The sequence below is a fragment of the Gouania willdenowi genome, chromosome 18 (genome assembly GCF_900634775.1).
Source record: "Gouania willdenowi chromosome 18, fGouWil2.1, whole genome shotgun sequence".
Classification (NCBI taxonomy): domain Eukaryota; kingdom Metazoa; phylum Chordata; class Actinopteri; order Blenniiformes; family Gobiesocidae; genus Gouania; species Gouania willdenowi.
In genome coordinates, this window is record NC_041061.1 from 12,300,743 (window position 1) to 12,321,059 (window position 20,317).

General features: G+C 37.2%; 1 protein-coding gene across 1 annotated transcript in view; it reads right to left on the minus strand.

Annotated features, from left to right (window-relative positions):
* The window catches only part of LOC114480064 (ATP-binding cassette sub-family A member 1), a 243,088-nt gene that overhangs the window by 155,169 nt on the left and 67,602 nt on the right, over positions 1-20,317 (minus strand). The window contains exons 15-21 of the mRNA XM_028473858.1: positions 16,296-16,518; positions 10,887-11,108; positions 3,989-4,193; positions 3,617-3,733; positions 2,104-2,275; positions 1,336-1,467; positions 574-713 (exon numbers count right to left, since the gene is read on the minus strand). Of these exons, the coding sequence (XP_028329659.1) occupies positions 574-713; positions 1,336-1,467; positions 2,104-2,275; positions 3,617-3,733; positions 3,989-4,193; positions 10,887-11,108; positions 16,296-16,518 (1,211 nt within the window). The remainder of the gene's footprint in view (positions 1-573; positions 714-1,335; positions 1,468-2,103; positions 2,276-3,616; positions 3,734-3,988; positions 4,194-10,886; positions 11,109-16,295; positions 16,519-20,317) is intronic.

Below are 20,317 nucleotides of genomic sequence, written 5' to 3' on the forward strand. Positions count from 1 at the left end.
TTCTTAATTTTAATTATTTCCTCAAAAAACCTTAAAAGGAAGAAACTTTTTAACCCCTTTTTACCTTTTTCTTTGACCATTTTACAACTTTTTTTGTCCCTTTCTTGCCAATTTTCTCCAATAATTTGACACTTTTTTTTGTTATTTCACATTTTTAGCTCCTTTTGTCAGAAAATATCCCTTTTCCTAAATTTTGTCCATTTTTGCAAGTGGTTTTTCCCATTTTTGTCAATTCTTTAACCATTTTTTTTTTTGACCTACTTTAGTCACTTTTCACACCACATTTTTGCCACTTTTGGACCATTTTCTGCCACCCGTTACTCATTTTTTTGTCACTTTACTTCCATTAAATGGCTGGCTGTGATTGGTTTGATCACCATTCAATCAATCTAACTGGACCAATACGTTTTCAACAATGAATCCCTTTGTAAAAATGTGTGGGGGATGAATTGTTGTTTTTATGAAAGTGCAGGTGTTGCATCCCCCACGGGTGAGACATATACATTTACGCATGTAATAATTACAGCCTGGGAAATGCAGATGGAAAATACATCAAAATACAAATTGACACACCTGACAGATTCTTGGAGAGATCCTTCCTCTTATGAGGCAAACCCACGTCATTAATCATCTGTTCTATCTCTGTTTGAACCTCGCTGGAACTGCAACCTTTTAGCCGAGCGTAAAAGTAGATGTGCTCCTCCACCGTTAGCCTGTTGCGAAAGAAAGAAACGAAACAGACGCTGTTTGACTGACACCTATAGAGTGAACCAAGGGTGCATTACCTGCCACTTCATCGCACCTTTGTGTTTCAAGTGTTAAAAAAAGCAACCTTAATGGGCTTTAAAGGACATTTCAGCTCCTTATAATTGAATGTTCCTGAACTAGAGGGAAAAAAAAAAAACCAGAAAGGGCTGCTTCACTTGCTAAGAACATAATAGATCACAAAAAGCTCGCTTTGAGCCATACATGAATATTTCAACCCGACTTAATATAGCAGCTTTCCAAATTAACGTGAATGTTGCTAATTTGCAGGTGAAATGCAATAATTAGGATGTTAGACTAGTTTAGAATTAAGGGGTAAAATGAGAATGAGGTGAAATGATGCATTAGAAGAGATTGAGACAAGCGAGTGAACAAAGGTCAAAGACAAACACAAAGTGATGTTGATGGCAGAAAACAAGGAAAACCTCAGTCCTTATTTCAAATGAAGATCATTTACTGAGCCTTAACCGGAGCATCATTTTACTAATGGACATTTGGAAATATAAATGAGCAATTGATATATATATATATATATATATATATATATATATATATATATTATTCACTCACTCATCAAACAGGACATTATGCTGTGGACACATTCCCAAGCACTTCCGGATGCTGTCCATGTCAGTGCGGATGTCGTATCCATTGATGAGCGCCGTGCCAGAAGTAGGCGGGAATAAACCGGTTAGGATCGACCTGTAGGGAAACATCAGGGAATTGCATACATGATTCGTCATTTAAAATAACTCTTATGGATCAAGTCTTTAGGTCAAAAAGTCTGTGGTGTGGCTTTAAATTCAACACCACTAGCCTTTAAATGATGTACTGTACGTTCACTGTGAGCTCAGCACGTCTGCTTAGGCTATATTAATAATAATAATAATAATAATAATACCAGGTCACTGACAGTCAGACCCTGAGCCGTTAACATACATCTACACCCAGCTCTACTGTGACAGTCCTTCTTCTTCTTCTTATTGCCCTCTGTTGTGTCGCCTTCCTCTGTGTGAAACACATCTTCCTCACAGTCCTTAGTCCTGCATGACTTGCTCTCACTGTCGCTCATCCTTTCTGGGCCACTGGGTTTCATTTACTTCCTGTCATCCTAAACCCCTTCCAACCTTTTACACAATCTTTAAACACCAATTAGATAAGTCCAACAGCTGACTCCGTCTGATAAATGTCCACTCGTGAGACATCCCTCAGAAAGCTCTGACCACTGAATCAAGCTTGGTGCAGTGCAGTGGTTGTAGTGTGTGTTTCAGATTAGCTGCACCCTGCTCACAGCCAGGAGGGAAAGAATGGAAGAAACAGATAAAAAAAAAAGCTCACATTGTGGTTGTTTTGCCAGCTCCGTTGTGGCCGAGAAATGATGTGATTTGGTTCTCGTAAAAATCGACGCTCAGCCCGTCCACCGCCAGCTTCTTTCCAGTCTTGTAGATTTTGACAAGATTGCGAACAGACACTCCTGCTTTGGCGTTGGGCGAGGAATTCTCCAGATACGCTACAGGATTACATGACGTGTAGACATAATTGAATTAGGAAAAAGAAAAGCATGAAAGGCAGACACAAATAACACTGTATAACCATGCAGAAATGTTGATGAGAAATGAATCAACAATCATTCTTTTTAAAAGTAATTTTGTTAGTTTTTTTCCAACAAATAACCATCATTTTATAACAGAAATTAATCATCAGGGTCTGAAATTATTAGTTTTTGCTGTGAGGGCTCAACATAAAAGTTGATTTCCTGTGTGTTGAGCACCAAAATATTATTGGTATCCAACAAAAGTGGGCATTTTTTTTCAACAAAGGTTTTGTAAATTCTCTATAATAAATGTTTGATTATGTTCAATAAAGTGTGCTACAAATACAATTTATTTAAACTAGATTTATATTTGAGAAACTTTAAGTTAATGATAAAGTTATTTCATATTTATTGTGTGTGATGGATGTAATAATAATAATTAAAAAAATATTTAACAAATAAAATTTTAAATCAGTTTTTACATCATTTTTTATTTGTATTTTTTTTTAAATGTTTTACTAATTACATTTCAGGTGACCCCACATGGGATCCCAACCCCAGGTTGAAAAACACAGGGGGCGAGACCTAGTTTTTTTTTTTTTCCTGTATGTGCAGGACCAAAATATGTTATTGAACAAATTTTACCAGTCGTGAATAACAATTGATAGATTTGCAAGACAAGTGTAACCACGGAGCCATTATACTGTGCAAAGAATGGCCTCAACACTACATGTAGTGTTTGTTTTATTATTGCTATTACATAAATTAATTTATTTTATTGCACAATTGAGACCATCAGAAGCACTCCCTAAGGAAGGGTAAGAAAAACTTGATGAAAGGGAAAATATAATTAGAGAGGGCAGTGTTACACCTCGGTGAGTGGAATGGAACAGGGAAGAGGGAGTTAGGGTAGGACAATAGTCACACTTTTTTTAACTTTTAATTTTTGATTTTTTTTGTGTCATGAAAAAAACTTTTGGTGTTGAATAAATAAAGTTGATACTGATTCTGATTCTGATTCTTAAAGCATATACAAAGAGATTTAGCTTGTTATCACACAGCTGAAAAGCCAAATTCTCACATTTAACTTTATTCATAGCATCAAGTTCGTCACTCAAAACTCTGTCAGTCGTCTCTTATAAGCACCGAGCGCCAATATCACCAGATGTAACAATAAAGGTGCTAATGCCTCTTCGCTTCCCCATGCAATTAACTTTTATTTCTTCAGTTCCCTCCGACATCTAACATGTATTCATTAGCACGTATAGGGCTACAGCTATGTTCCACACTATAGATGAGGATTTTTTTTTTTTTTACCGTTGTACATGATGGAGTCTTTCAGCCAATCGGATTTATCCTCAGTCACTGGGGTTGTGCCACACCAATAAGATGAAGTGAAAGGGAAGTAGAACGGCTTAGGGATTCCATATTGACCTGGGAATCATCAAGAAGAACATTAGTCACTTTTTAATATCTGTTTGGCTTAAGGGATGATTCCGTACATTGACATACAATAGATTCTGCGTTCTTTTAATTATAGATAATGAGATACACCTTGGGGCTTCCCAGTATGAATGGTAGCACCAGTGAGTAATTCAAACAAGCACCTATACAACAAAGATATCACTATGTAAACATCATATAAACAAAGTTAGAAGGAATACAAACATGATAATAAAGGAAGAATACCTGGAAAGACGTTTTCAATGTACCAGGTGAGCAGCCAGTACACGGTGGCATCGAGGAGCATCATGAGGATGGAAACCAGAAAGGTGTAACGCTCCCCATCTTCGGGGCTCTTGGCGATATTGTGCCACTGGATGCCGATGCCTTGCTCCTCGTACTTGGAAAAGGCTTCGCAACCGTAGCCGAAAGCCACGCACGATAACAAACTCTGTAAAGAAAATGTAAAAGTAAAGAAAATGAATAAATACATTTGATCAGAGGACTATACACCCATAACCAGCCTACCCCATAGTGGTCAAACATTTTCATTACAGTTTTCCCAAATTTATTCAAAAAAATATAATTCTTAATATAATGTACATCATACACAAATATTTTAAGTGCTCTAAAACAGTGACTGTATAAAATACATATGAATTAATTTGAATTTAAAATACAAGTATAAGTTTTCAGTGAAATGGTGCCAAACTTTTGAGGCTTTAGGTTGGTTCTTCTTCTGTTGCACAATTCTTCTTCACAATGTAAATGTTGAAGCAAAACACCAGTTCATTTATGGCACTGCAGCATAAATGAAACAGAAACGACGCAAATTTTTGTCGTCAACATTATCAATTATGTTACTTATCATCTTTGCATTGATGTTTATTTTACACACATTGTGGTTGGTGCAAATCTCGAGACGGTCTATATATTTCATTCTATTTTTTCTTTTGCCCCCTCCTGGCAAGAATCTCAAACTCTGCCTATGTTGACAGCGTTTTAAAATCATCTGAAGGTTGAATGTCAGGGAAACAGCCAGTGAGATTTTTGGTGGTTTCCTGCCAAAATGGTTCCAACTCACAGAGATTGTTTGGCAAAATGCCATTTTTAACACTCATTTTTGAATGAAATAATAATAATAAAAAAATATGTCAGGGGAAACAATTATCTTTGCAAGCACAACGACGATGTGTTTGTTGTTATGCACGTTTATTCACTCGTAAATATGTGTAGAGTAAATGTGTGTGTGTAACTGTTTTCACTCATTTTGGTGAAAATCTAGACCAGGGGTGTCTCACTGTTTTTTGTTCAGGGGCCAATTAAGGAGCAGTTTGATCTCAAGTGGGCCACAGAATCTATGTGGGAAAACACATAATTTCAACATTATTGTGATCCAGTCTCAACAGGATCTTCACTTTACATTTCCAAAAATTTGTGACCATTTTCTATTTAATAAAAGGAAATATTATGTAATAAATTGAGGAAAATGTTAGGATTTTGTACAAATTTTGAGTTTTTTCAACTGTTTAACGTTAAAAATGACTTCAATCATGTGATATAAGCACTGGGAAAACTTTGAGCATCAGGGCCGGTTGTAGGCAGGCATTTATGAGGGGGCAGTTAGAAATGTAAAGGGGGCATCATATGTGCACATCATGCTCCAGCACTTTGTTTCCCCAGTGCTAATAACAACAGTGTTTTTTTCATTCTCTGGTGATGATGAAACCCCGTCTCCCCCTCTCTCTCTCTCACCTCCTCCTCCCGCTCATTCACATTTTCTACAAAAGATATGATAAGAGCTTCCACCTGCTCCAGAGTCTCATCCTGTAAACGCATCCCTAAATTGCGTCTAGCCCAGGATGAGGCTGTCTGGAAGGGGTCTCGCCAGTCGGCTGTGGGTATGCTCTAGAGGGCTTCAAACTCAGCCTCCATGGCCACCGTGTAGTGGTCCTGGAGGATGAGCGTGGCGGTGTGTTCCCAGTTTTTAGCTTTCCCAGTAATTCATGTTTGTGTTTTATTACAGGGGCCGGCAGGTTTAATAAAGCTGGATAAATGATTAGTCAACCTCTGAATTGTGGGAGGGGGTTTAGAGGCTGAAACATTTTTTAGATGGTGGGCCATTTTTACTATTTTATAAATAACACGCACTTTTACCACAAAATCTAGGTCATTGGACTGGGGTTCATCATCAGTGGTGTTGTGGGGTTGTGTGCTTGGTACTTCGTCAAGCAGCACCGTGGCTGTGCATGTCCGCGTAATGGCAGCGTGCTCATTAGAGCGATATTTTGGGGCTACAAAGTAGTCCTGCGGGTCAAAAAATTGTGGCTGAAAACCTGGCTCTCTGTAGTCTTGTGTCGCGCAGCGGCCCCTATTCCGTGTGACGGACGCATAGGTGTGCCGCTTGTGGCTGTTATATAAGCAGTCTGAGGAGGTGTTTGTCAGGGTCCCGACTGTAGGAAACCACCGTCCGCCCGCCCTCATATCCCCGTCTATCCATAACAGGCGTAAAACAGCCAAAACAAAGAAAAAGAAAGCCGGTCGCGACGTTTGGGTCCTTAAAAGGGCCTTCTTCAGGCAGGCTTTTGCTAACTAATACGTGTGTAAAAATGTGCAGAACAGAAACAGAGTGTAAGAGATGCGTCTCTCATGAAATTTGAACAGGAATCATAATCTTTGATTTGAAGGGGCAAGACATTTATTTGAAGGGGCGCTGCCCCCCGCTTGCCCCTGCATAGAGCCGGCCCCGTTGAGCACCTGCAAATGTTGTTGAGTTTCATTTTTACAATGAATCATGTTTGAATGATGAATGATTTTCCTGCGGGCTGAATTAGATGCTCCAAAGGGCTGGATTTGGCACCGGGGCCATAAGTTTGACACATCTGAGTATTTTATTCCCACACTTTTGACACGTTTCTTGTTTAGAATTAAACAAAAATACAAATGTGTGAAAAGTTTCTGTTTGGGAAATTTAAAGATAAAATAATAATAATAATAAACATTTTCCATCTCTCTCATTGGCTAAAAATACAATCGTATCATGGATAATATGAGCTAATAAATATTTGGCACTTTTCTTATTCTCAAAGAACTTGATGTTGATGAAATGATGGATACTGAATGAGTTTGTTGCACATGGAGATAAGTGGGATCTTTCATACAGTAGGAAACTACAAATGATGCTCGGCCCAAAGACATCATCTCCAAAGGCCTCTTCACTCTGCATTGACATGTTTCCCGCCAGCTGTTTCATCACGCCTCATTGGCTCGCAGCATTCTCACTCGAGCAAAAAAAAATGTTGCGGAGGCTTTAGAAAAGGAATCATAATCATTGCTGTTTTACCGATGTTCTCCTACAAGGCAGAGTAGCCAACGTTATGTCTGCATGGTGTGTTCTGTGATATTCTCTCTAATGCCCATCTGGCCACCAGTCAATGGGTGAGAGCGGACATGACAGTGGTCGTCCATCCTTGACCTTTGTGTGAATGGCTGACAAAGCAACAGGAGTCACTCTTTTGGCTTCAAAGGGAACCAGACTTGGAAGGACAACACTACACAACAGCTTTCCCTCTTGAACTCATGCCTCACTCTAACTGTTATTCAGTGTTCAGAATTTGACTATTTGGGGTCCTATCGATTAGTAAAACACAATGTCAAACTGTCAAATTTTCAATCGCAATTCAATAAATTCCAGCACATTTATTGCTGTCTTCTTTTGTAATAATATGTTAAGGTTTCATTTATTCAGACAACTGTTCCCAAGGAAATCCAATTTAATCTCCTGTCAACTCCCAGTCTTCATCAGAGGTGTCTGCTGATCGTTTTGATGTTTCCTTAACTTCTGCGCAGTGAATTCCAGTAAGATTCTTTTTTCAAGATTCCACACAGAAACTTCAAAGGAAACATCAAAGCGATCGGCAGACGCCGTTGATGAAGACTGGCAGTTGTCAGTCGAAACAAGGTCAGGTGATCAAAGTGGGTTTCCTATGGAACAGTTGTTTGAATATATGAAAATCCCAACTGAAGTAGTTAGAGGATGCTTAAAAAGCTAATTGTTTTTGATATTTTTACTTGTCACTTCACAACAGAATTAATAATTTATAACATGAAACCAATGCAATTTTTCTCATGTCTGCTTGATTAAAAAAAAAACAACTGATATTTACTTAGTAAACACTTATTAATGCATCTGCTGTGATGGGAGTGAGATAATGGTACAACTGGGAATGCAACGCATTTTCTATACTTCACATGATGATAAAGCTGCCACCTATGATCATTTTTTTATTAGATAAAATCACAGTGTATGCCTCAATGAATCGAACATTATTTACTCAAAAAAAAACAACAAAGGAAAAAGGTTGAAATTGTCCCTTGAAGGTTTGTTTTATCGCCACCCTAAACACATCGTTTGTTAAAAACACAAAACATTTTTGGGCAAAAATTTAGAAAAACAAGTGCTTAGGGTGCCTTCAAGGGGACATTTTGCCCTTTTTCCTTTTTGTTTTGAGTAAATTATGTTCAATTCATTGTTCTATGAGGCATAGACTATGATTTTATCTAATAAAAAATTATATGGTGCAGCAGCTTTAAATATTTATATTAATAGCAGTAAAAAAAAAGACTCACTCTCAAGCAAATGCTTCAGTGTGAAAGTACATTTTGGAATTATCTAAACCATTGACAAGTATTTATGCTGGTTATGATTTCAAGAGCAGGTTTAACAGTGTCTCTTTTTCTCTACTGGCACGTCTCCCTTTGGTGCACAGCAGAAATCAAAAACCAGCTCATATATATTCAGGTGATCTTTGGAAATCCTATTCAGATTAAAGACTTCATTATCAGGGGACGAATTTGTATGCCTCGGCACAATGGGGTGTTATCCGAGCTGAAAGGAAAGGAGAATCGCACAGACGCGCACGCACACACACACATTTCTGATAAAGTGCTGGGTGGAACTGGATAGTGGTTTGGTCAGACGAACATTGCTCATGCTAATTAGAGGGCGAGAGGGCTATCCATCTACTTGGAGCAAAGGGGGGGGAGTCTTTCTACCAGGGAAGGGCCTCACAATGGCACTTTGTGTTGAGATTAAGTAACGTTTGCTCTACTTTATAGAATAAAAGGCCGTCGTTTTATTTAGAAGGGTTGTGCATCACTTTTAAGGAGGTAAAGGCAATGGTCGCCAATCTCGTGAAAAAAAAAATAGAATCCGAAGATGAAAAATTTAAACCAAGTTGTTTTTTTCTCGAAACAAGAATAATATATTGACTACTTATATGTCTCATTGATATTTAGGAAACAAAGAGATGGCCATGCACTGCATTGTTTAAAGCACAAGGCCCGGGGATCAAATCTGGCCCTTTAAAGTTTGCAGTTCGGCCCGCAGGAAAAAGTAAACATGAAACCTTGTGTAAATCACCAACTGATTCGGTTGTAGATACTGCATCTCAGTTCCTCCAAATACACAATTTCAATGAAAATGTACATTTTTCCCATGATTATATCACATGATGGCAATTATTTTGAACTTCAAATTGTTGTAAGAACTCAAAATTTCAAAAAAAAAAAAAAAAAAATTCCCTCAAATTAAATAAATGGTTTAAAGGGATACAACAAAAACAAAAACAGGACCTGATCAGAATTCAGTGAAGATCCTTCAGCGTGCACTGAAAATGAAGATCCAACATTTTGTGCACCTTTTGTAGCAAACGACAAGTTTAAGGATAAATGACACCAGCCATGCCATAAAGGTCACAGAGAAAGGCTACACTGAAAGTTGAGCAATGATACACACTTTATCATTATCGCTTCAAGGATGGAAGAACACTCCTCTTTCTCTCTCTGTGCTTGTCTGTGGGTCTTTTATTTCATGTAAATTTAAAAGTTCTTCGTGTGGCCATTTTGGTGTGACGACTTTATGTTTAAAGTTAAAAGTTTCCTTTATTTCTATCTAATAAAAAAATAATTAAATAAATAGATTCAAATTCAGTAGCGGATAAAAATGTTTATTTTTTGCACTTTAGCGCTTTTGCTTTCCTAAAATTAATACTTTTCTTATTATTATATACTGTATTAGTTTAGTTTTTTGACATTACAGCTGTAAGATAAAGTTCATATAGAGAATACATAACTTATTCAACCATATCAGATAAATAATTAGCGTTGGTTCTCGCAGTTTTGCTTTTGAGACTATTTTCCGCCCTTTGTCAAATTAGCCACAAAAAAGCTCTGCCAATGGTAAACATTGATTCAGCCAAAAATATGTATAAGTTTGGAGAAAAATGCAAGTATTTGTGACACGTCCTGAAAAAAGGAGGACTGGAAAGTCTAAAAACAATGCTTTATTAAATAAAAAAGTGCAAAGTTGACAACACCAAAACAGGTTAAAAGAAATAGATTTAGCTTAAAGTTATTTAGCTAGCCATTTTATTAATTACACAATCATGATGCCACGTTTGATTAATTTATTACAATTCCAAATTAGTATTGGTCAATACCATAGTAAACAGCGGTTTCATTTCACAAACATGATATGGTAAAAGAAGTAATACAATTTTCCACAGTTGCATAAGAGCTCATCGATGTAGCAACATTTCTTTTAGGAAGCAGCTAGCGTACATAGCGCTACACTATCACTATTTAAGGTTGTAAAGGGTCTGAAAAGGCAATATATTTTGTTGTAACAGAGATAAGTTGGGTACAGATAATCCTGGCAGTCACAGGAAGAACAAAAATGGGGAACTTAAAGCTGCTACCCCGTTGAAATGTATCGCACATTGCGTAGACGGGTGAATAGAAATGTTTTCACTTCATTCTGAAATCACGGGGAATACCAGGAACAAGCTAGAACAAAAATCACTGTCTTTCTTGTCTGACGAAGAAACACAGAAAAAAAAAACTGAGAATGAAGGAAAAACACTTCTATCTCAATGGGACTCAACTTCCCACAATGCAATATGCAAAAATGTTAAATAAAGTGTTTACGGTTGAGATAAACTTTCAAGAGGCAATTTTGACCATTTCCCTTTCTTTTTGGAGTAAATGAAGTTCTATTCATTAATCGATTGATTGAACTATCGGGAGTAGCAGCTTTAAACATTAGCAGAATTATATAAAGAACAATATGAACTGAAGAACTTACCACAGCGACCTTGGCCCCGAAACCCATGACTTCCCTCCAAGCGTAGCAAAGGATGTGCGGCAGGTAGAGGACAAAGTAGATGAGGCCACCACAGGCCGCTGCTAAGTTGGCCTTAGAGAACAGGACGCTAATAAAGAAGCACTGAGTGATGGTGGCCAGGCAGAACACCATCAGGAAGACAAAGATTACAGAAGGGTCGCTGTACTGCAGAACTTTGCCATACTGTAAGGGAATAATATGGTAAAAAACGTAGTTTATATAAACATCAACGATTCAAAAAGGCTAATTATCAAACTGGCATGCAGAAAGTAAAACATGAAAAAGGATTAGCAATGTTAATTAAAGATGATTAATAAAGGGTAATCAATACATGCACTTAAATTATAATCCCCCAAATCAATGATATCATTGGCAGCTTCAAGGAGGACCACACTTTGATTCTCGAGGGTTTTTTGTGAATCTCTAATGTGTGTTGTAATCATTTGGCTATTGTAACAGCTACAATTATAGTAAGTCTCCATAGAAGATAACGTAGGACTAGGTCATGCACATGTCAATTACATATTTGCAAAGGCCAAATAAAAACGACCAAATGTTTGCTTCAAGTATTTATATTTTAACTTGTGTTGCTGTCCTTGTCAAAAAGACTCTGGGTGCGTCTGAAAAGTCCCTCTTATCCCTTTTCCTATCCACTTTTCCTTAACCTCCGGAAGTGTTTAAGTGGCAGCCATGATAAGAATCATTCCAATTCTCTAAAAGCTAAGGAAAGGAGGCTCAATGCTTCCTTTATAACCTCCTTTAGCCTAGGAAACACTGATGCATCCTTTACCAAAGGATGCAACATAATGCTGTCCCACAATTCCTTGCGGCAAAAACATTTAATGAAAGAAGTGGTCATGTGACCATGTACCTCACGTCATGTGACTATGTACGTCTCATTCTGTGATATTTGCGGTTTCTATAGCGCTATTACGACATGAGTTTTTTTTTTTATACAGGTGTTTCCATTGTAATTTTTTATTGCGCTATTCAGATATTCCGTATTTCCAAGAGTAATGGAAACGCAGCTAATGTGACGTTCTTTTAGTTTCACTTTTGTTCTTCGTAGCCTGGTAGCCTCGTTTCCTTTGATTCACATTCAAACCTTCTGATATTTCAGATTATATCAGCTGTTAGATGTAGAGCGGAAAGTGTTTTAAATGCCCGTTTAGTAGTCCATTTTCAGAAATTTGTAGTTTTTTCACAACGGCAAACGTCACTAACCTTCACCGCCATCAGATTATTACGTCACCAACTCCATGACGTCATCCACAGGGTTAACAAAAAGTGGATAGGAAAAGAGATAGGAGGGAACTATTCAGTTGCAGCCTTAATGATTGAACAAAGTTAAAAATAAGTGAGTCCTCCTTCAGGCTTTGTAAATCAATGGTAGATCACCTTGAGGACAAGAGTAAGAAGAACAGAGCTGATGGCCAGCGGCAGCCCACAGGAAACCAGCCAGCTCAGCCAATAGATGGTGCTTGACATTCCCATGATCCTCACTGTCTCCTTTAGCCTCGCCTCTTTCTCTGCAACAATACTCTTAACGATCATGGCCACCGAATAGATCCAGGCTATAGTCATGTACAAAGGCAGGGAGCTGGCCAGTGAGCGGAGGAATCTAGAAGGTGGAGGAGCCAAACAAGACAGTGAACTCATCTTCATCTGGCGTTGACAAGTTCCTGGTTATGTAACGTATCATTAGTATGACTAAGAGCGCCTTGCCAATGATTACACACAATGCTAAATTAGATGTAATAACTGAGGCGTTCGGTGCTGAGCTGGTTTTCCTCAGTTTCTTCATACATATTTCAGAGACTCCACTGTTCCAGTCATTAAGTGAAGAAATTCTCATTTGTTTCAAGAGAAAAACAATATTTCTCAGAAAAGAAAGTACACGGGCGACCGTGGTTAAGGTGGTAGTGGGTCGACTTCTGATCGAGAGGTTGGGGGTTCGATCCCAGTACCTGACTATGTGTCGAAGTGTCCTTGGGCAAGACACTGAACCCTAAGTTGCTCCCAGTGGTCGACTAGCGCCTTGCATGGCAGTCCTGTCCCACTGGTGTGTGAATGTGAGAGTGAATGGGTGAATGAGCTGATATGTAAAGCGCATTGAGACTGCTTCAGTGTGGTGATAAAGCGCTAAATAAAATCAAGTCCATTTACCATTTACCATTTACCATCTCATCTCCCTGGGGACAAGATTCTAAGAAGCAACTCCACTAGAAAGGTCAGGGCTTTGCAGATAGATTGGCTGTGAGACAAGGGGAAAGATTGGTCATACGAAAAAGTTACTACTCGGGTCTATCTGAGAGCTGAACGGAAAAGACCTTTTTGTTGAAAGGTGAAATATGTTCAAGGAGAAATTCTAAGCAAGTCCAGTTGTTTTAATGATAGGAACCGTGTCTGAACAGATATCTCACCTGTCAGTCAATCTTTCTTTGAAGCTTCTTCCAAAAAGAAATAGTAGAGAAGTGACTTTCTATTTCTTAATTTATCTCTCAATTAACAAGCATTGAAAAACGATACTGATCCAAAAAATTTCTAATGATGGGGGGGAATTTAGCTCAATTAGCTAAACGGTATTAACCACAAAGTTTTCAACCAAGTTCATAATTGTACGACGGAGGGCACACATTGACTTTTGTAATTTAGCCTGGTTTCCTTAACGGTAAGAAACTCAATGGCCACCGATTATGTCCTCCTTTGTGCAAAAACTATAAACTATGGGCTTAGATAAATTGAGGTTTTAAGCAGTAACTTGGACAAAATTAATCAGAAACCAAGCACAAAAATAGAGAGAATTATACAAAACATCACATATACACAAAATGACTCCCAAAAACACACTCAAAATAACTAAAATACACAAAATGACAGAAAAACATTCAAAACAACAATAAAATACATAAAATGGATCCAAAAGTACAAAAACAACCAAAATTGATAAAAAATACAGAGGAATGTACAAAATAACCCCAGAAAGACAACCAAAATACATAAAGTGACAGAGAAATTGACTCCAAAAACACTCAAAATGACAAAAATACACAAGACGACAGAAAATTATTCAAAACAATAATAAAATACATAAAAATGATCAAAAAACAAACAGAACAACAACTAAAACACACAAAATGACAGAGAAATGGCCAAAGGAACAACATTAATTCTCCTTAATAGACTTTTCATTTGTACAGCTAGTTGCTAGTTTCTGTGCATGAACTCAAAGGCCTTAATAATACACATGTGAATAAACATTGTCTAACATTATCTCTTCAGACCATTCCAATAGTCTCGTCACTTGTTCTGGAAATGTACCCTGGCAAGAATATTTGGTGCAATTAAAAATGTACACATCCTCGAGAAGCGGACAAATAGTCTTGAAGGAGGAGCGGCTTTTACTTTCAGTTGATTGTCTTTGACTTGTGGGCATGAGTGATTAATGGGGTGTCAATAGCTGCTCCCACTTTGAAGGTGATTTTTAGGGGGGGTTGTTTTGCTCAACAAATGAATCAAATTGTAATTGCCGAGTAGGAACGTGACGGAAACATTCACAGGGGAAGCATCACATTGTCCAAACAAGAGCCGACTGCACTGCCGAGTGTACCCAATGTACTGATGGGTGTCAGGTTTGTGCAGAAAATCCTCCCAACAAACACCTTGTTTCGCCGATATGAGGAGGGAGAGGAATGTAAATATATCCTGTCTAGATGGCAAACAAACAACATGGGCCTCCACCATAACAAGAACAAATGTAAAATGACAGAGGACTCAGGTGCAGCTGACAAACCTGGTTGTTGTCACACACACCCCCGATCCAGATCCAGGGTCCTGATAATTGCCTTTTGATTTGCCATTACTATTAATGCGCTGAAAAACGACTGTGAAACCATCATTAGAGCAGGTCTGTGATCTGAATATACATTCTCCTTATAGGATTCTTCCTCCTGAAGGCGCTCCACTAACTCAATTTATTGTTATTAATGTTTACAAGATGGCGATGACTTACAAACACATTAGGCAAATCGGAAATTACATTTCAAGCAGCTGTTCAAATATCATTTTTTTTTTTTTTTCATTATTTACCAGACACGTTTTCCAATTCAACTGCAAAAATACAATTAGGCCAAACCCTTTTCAAAAGTTTCATTAACGACGGACGTGAACAAATGAGTTATTGAAATGCGGTGGTCTGTCCATACAGGACAATATGAAACCCCTATTTTTCATAACCGAGCTTAAAGCTTTTAGCTCTGATTATAGCTTATAAAGGAGGATCAGTCTAGATTCCAGAGATTCATATCCCACCAAACCATAGACAAACACAAGATGTACGGTCTTTAGATGAAAAACCATACGCTTTAGGTACGGTGTATAGCACAGTCAAAGCAGTAAATATAATCGATGAATGACTACGACTAATAAAGGGACTTTTAAAAATCGAGCCCAGTTGAAAAAAAAAAAAATAGGCCAAATCTTCAGTATATTTTCTATCACAGAGTAACTCACATGAACTAAAACGCCTCCTCATCGCAACACAGTAGATAAATAAACCTCCAGAAGCAAAAGGTCAATACAATTGAATAACATTTCCGGCAATTAAAGAAACCATGTATATCAAAAAAAAGTATTAGTGAAAACACAGAAACTTAAAGAAAATGTCAAAGTTTTCCAATTAAACTTTGGAGAAGAGGCATGCTTAATTAATGGGTCTAATTAAATATGATTTCAGAGATTTTGAGAAGAGATTTTTGAGAATTTGTCATTAGTAATTGGATTTAAATATTAATAGTGAGAATACCAAAACGGAAAGCAGAACCTTTTCCTGAACTGAGCGACACAAAATGGCCAAAAATGATGCGTTATTACAGTGTGTGTGTGTGTGTGTGTGTGCTTGTTTGTGTGCTTAGGAGAAAAATGGGTTTTTGCTTTACTTTGAAGTTTTATACATAAAGGCTGACATTATGCTGTCATTATTATGACATGACTGGCATGAATAAAGTGTCACTGAGGCTGTCATTGAGTGTACCCTAACCCTTTGTTACCCAAACCCTAACCCTACCTAAACCCACTGGATCCCTCCACCTGGCCCAAAAAATGCCAACATAGCTCCAAAAGGTGCCATAATAATAATAAAGACAGGTAATGTCAGCCTTATGTATAAAACTTCAAGTAAAGTATTATCAAAAAATTATATAAATTGCAATGCAATGGCAATGCCCAAATAACAGTGTATATATGTAATTGTTGATCAATTTTATGAATTAAAAAAAAGCCCTATATTTTACAATCAGTGCCATCAAACCTGGTGTAGATCAGTTTTTGTCATTTTGTGTCCTCTCCACTGATCGTCTCGTCTCCACTGACCTTAACCATGAGACTTATGAGTAAACAAGGCACCGCGAGGAGAACAATGTTCTCTATGAACCTGGCCGACCAAAGGGCGCCATTCTGAATGCCGACCGCACGCAGCACCTCCTTGAGTCGTACTTCCTTCTCCAGCACCAGTCCTTTGATGGTCATGCACACTGTGTACATGAAGGCCAGCACCAGAAACATGGGCAGGACGCCTCCAATGCTCTGGATGAAGCTGGTTTCAAATAGAAAAAGCAAGTGAAAAGGTCAGAGCGCATTTTATTTCATTTTTTCTATAAAAACAATGTTCAATGACCAAAGAGTGACACAGAGGTGGGATTGATGCAACAGAAAGTGACAACCCAAAAAAATATACAGAAAGCTCAAGTACCAAGAGGTAAAATAGTTTTGGAGGCATTCCAGCATGAAATTTAAAAAAATACAAGAGTACATTTTAAAACTTCACAACAACCAACCACTGCTGGAATGCAGTTATTTGTCAACTATTTTTCAGACATTGGCAACTGGGCGGCCAGTGGGCCACATTAATCATTTATTTATTCGACTCATTTTGTGCTTTAAATTGTCATTTTAATTCAGGACTTTAATTAAACATGAAGCAAATCATGAAACATTGACATATCATGCAGTTATCTTTTTTTTTGTTAAAAAAAAATAAAAAATAAATAAATAAATACTCAAAAACTATAATCTGGCAGTATATTGACTTTAGTCATAGTCACTTTAAAGTGGTCTTTACCTTTGAGTCCAATTCATTAAGAAATGGGTTTTGTACATTTGGAACGACATATGAAAAATTAACCACAATATACAAAATAATCATAATAGAAGTGCAAAAAATAGCTAAAACAAAACAACAAAAACCAATAAAGAAATAAAAGGAATTCTAAATATGTTAAAAAAAAAAACACCTACAAATTAAAAACACCAAAAATATTCTTTTCTGAAATAATGCTCTGATACTAAAAGCTGATAAACCCCACTAATATAACAGTTGCCCATTCCTGGCCTAGAATAAGACAAATGTCAACAAAAGCACGAGTAAAACTCTCACTAAAAAGCATTGAAATTGAATTTTTTGTTATAAAGATAAAGTAATAAACTAGTATAGGACTAATCTCATGCCATCCGTGTTGTGGGTTTGGGGCAAATTCAATAATTGTGAATTAGTTTCAATAAAATAAGATAAAGTTAAACTAAAATAGGGCTCAACTTTTGTCAAAACTTAATTAGAAGTAAGAAGACTTAATATTAATATTTATAGATGTTAAACATTGATTATCGTCATTGTTGTACTGTTGAAAGAAAAGTTATAATTACGCAAATCTAAAATTCTAATTTTGTATGTGTTTAGAAAAAATAAATACATTTCTTCAAAAAACAAAAAACAAAAATAAGGACAAAACTGTCCAATTTTAAAGCCACTCAATACGTTTGAAGAGTTATCATTCCTGCGCTTGTGCTAACCTTTGTAAACATGAAGCATCAGCTGGAAGGAGCACTTAGTGCTTCACCTCTAGACAGAGCTGATGTACGATTTGATGCTGTTAGACCACAATAAGGCAATATTAAACTGGCTTCATAATGCCACCAAAATGCCATGTCAATATCTCCTCCTGCCGCCAATACAATAAAGTGCTTCCTTGGCTTTATGAGACAACGACCACGAGAAATCAAATACACTTTGACAAAGTATGGATTCCACCAATCGCCGATGTTTGCATTCTGTAAATACTAGCAATAAAGCGAGCGCTACTGTGCAGTTATTAGTTTAGGACGATCGGACAAATCTGCAAGAAATACACTGACCAAAATGTTTTACTTTTATTGAAATTCAAGCTTAATGGAAGTAGTTCACTCAGACATTTTTAATTGCAAGTTATCAGTGCGTGGAAAGATGATTATTTTTTTTTTGAAGGTGAATTTGCTTCATTTCCTTGTTTACACGAGGGATGATTCAGTCGTCGTTGATTGTCTGTTTTCCATTTATCTCACTACAGCAGCCTTGGATTGACGTCAAAACAAGCTTTTTTAATAAAAACAACAATTTTTATCCAAGAAATATGGAGTTTAAAGGGATCCTCCACTGTCTTTACAAATATGGCCTAAAACTTTTAAATTGTCCTTATTAGATGATGTACAGTATGCCTAACAAAACACATTATTTTGCACCATATTTGTTTTATTAACGTTTTAAAAATGGGACGACTTTACCGTTTTAGAACCTGCATTCCACCATCTTAAAACTATTGAGAGTGAAGACGTCACACCTTCCCATTTGCCTGTAAAAATCATACAGTTTTCAATTGGAGTGAAGCATTCAGCCAGCTTTTTACATCATTTAGCAGCTTTTTTGGTCAAAATGCTAATTTGTGCTGCTATTGGTTGCTCTAAATAATCGGGCAAAGTTAAGATGTCAACGTAATGTAACCCTCTTTCGTTTCCCGAAAGAGGATAAAAACACAAAAAATAATCTATGACCGCAGGGGGCGACGGTTTCGTAGTAGAGAATGAAGCAGAGAAGAAGAGCTCTTCGAGGGGACCTTTACTCCCCCCTTAAACAGTGTACAGCTGACTCTCTAGTGGCTGAAGTTAAAGAACTTCTATCCTCAGGGTTTGTGCGTCTTTAACACGTGATTTCAAGATGGCGGAACGCAGGTTCCAAAACAGTAAAGTAGTCCCATTTTCAAAAAGTTACTAAAACAAATATGGTGCAAAATAATGCGTTTTGTTAGGCATAAATCTTCTAATAAGGACATTTCAAAGGTTTTAGGCCACATTTGTAAAACAGTGAAGGATTCATTTAACAAAGTTAAAAGTTTTATTGATAATTAAAGTCTTGGACAGCTGCGACAAAACGGGGAGTTTGGTTACATGAGACACACACTTGTTCTTTGGGGATGCTTTTAAAGAGCTTGTGGAAAATATCCGTTTTCAGTGAGGTCTTTAAACCCACCGGAAAGAATCAGGTGACACACATACGCACACACGCACACACACACACACACAACAAATTAACATACTGATGGGAAAATCATAGATTTGTTTCAAGACTAAATTAAAAATCTATTATTTTTACCCCACAACTCAATCGTCAAACCCCAACAAGTGCACGAGGAAGAATATAACTTTGTACTGCTATGGGCTCAAGATTGAAGCCTCAATATCTCTCTAAAAGTTGACAGCTAGCATGCGTTAACTCCTTGGACGACTCCAAGCAGCACTAGGAAAAGAGATCAGCCATGCACAACGTGTCTGACACTGACAACCTTGCCACCAGAAGCTTCTGAATTATGCATTCGCTGATCGATCAAAGGTGCTTAAGTGATAGAACTCCAGGCAAGTCGGTGTTATGGGGCTACGGTTACATTGGCGGCCTGACCTAAATTTAGGAAGTTGTGTAAGACTGATTCCTCAGTAAATGAAGAGATAGCGGAACAGTCTCCCCTGCAGATGGCATTTCCTGCTAGTGTGGGAAAATAAAAAAAACCTTTCATCTCCTTTCAGAACTATATAGTAGTATAGAGTTCCTTGACAGGCACAGAATGAAGGATATAATGAGAATAAAGCTTTATTGTTAAATATGATTGATGTGTGATAATAATTAAAAGCTTAAGTGATTTAGACATTTGGTGGACTTAAACAACCATATGGCTTTATGTTTTTCATCTCATTTTTGGCAAAATCTAGAAAATGTGTCTTTTTATCCTATCTTTTATTGAAATAAACCAAATCGTACCTTAAAAGTCTACTAAGTTTTGCATGAAGTAGTCAATAGTGTGTATTGCAATACACCTTCAATACAAAAGACTGTTCTGGATTTTTATATATAGCCTTGTTCTTTTATTGTTGAAAATGTACACATTCAGTCATCAATCTGCACAATTACTACCCATCTACAGTCTAAATTGGATGTTAAAACTCTCTATTGGAGTGGGCTAGGACTGATACTTTAAAGTTAAATGATGAAGAAAGACTCAATTTGTGCATCTTTTTGTCAAAGTCGAATATAT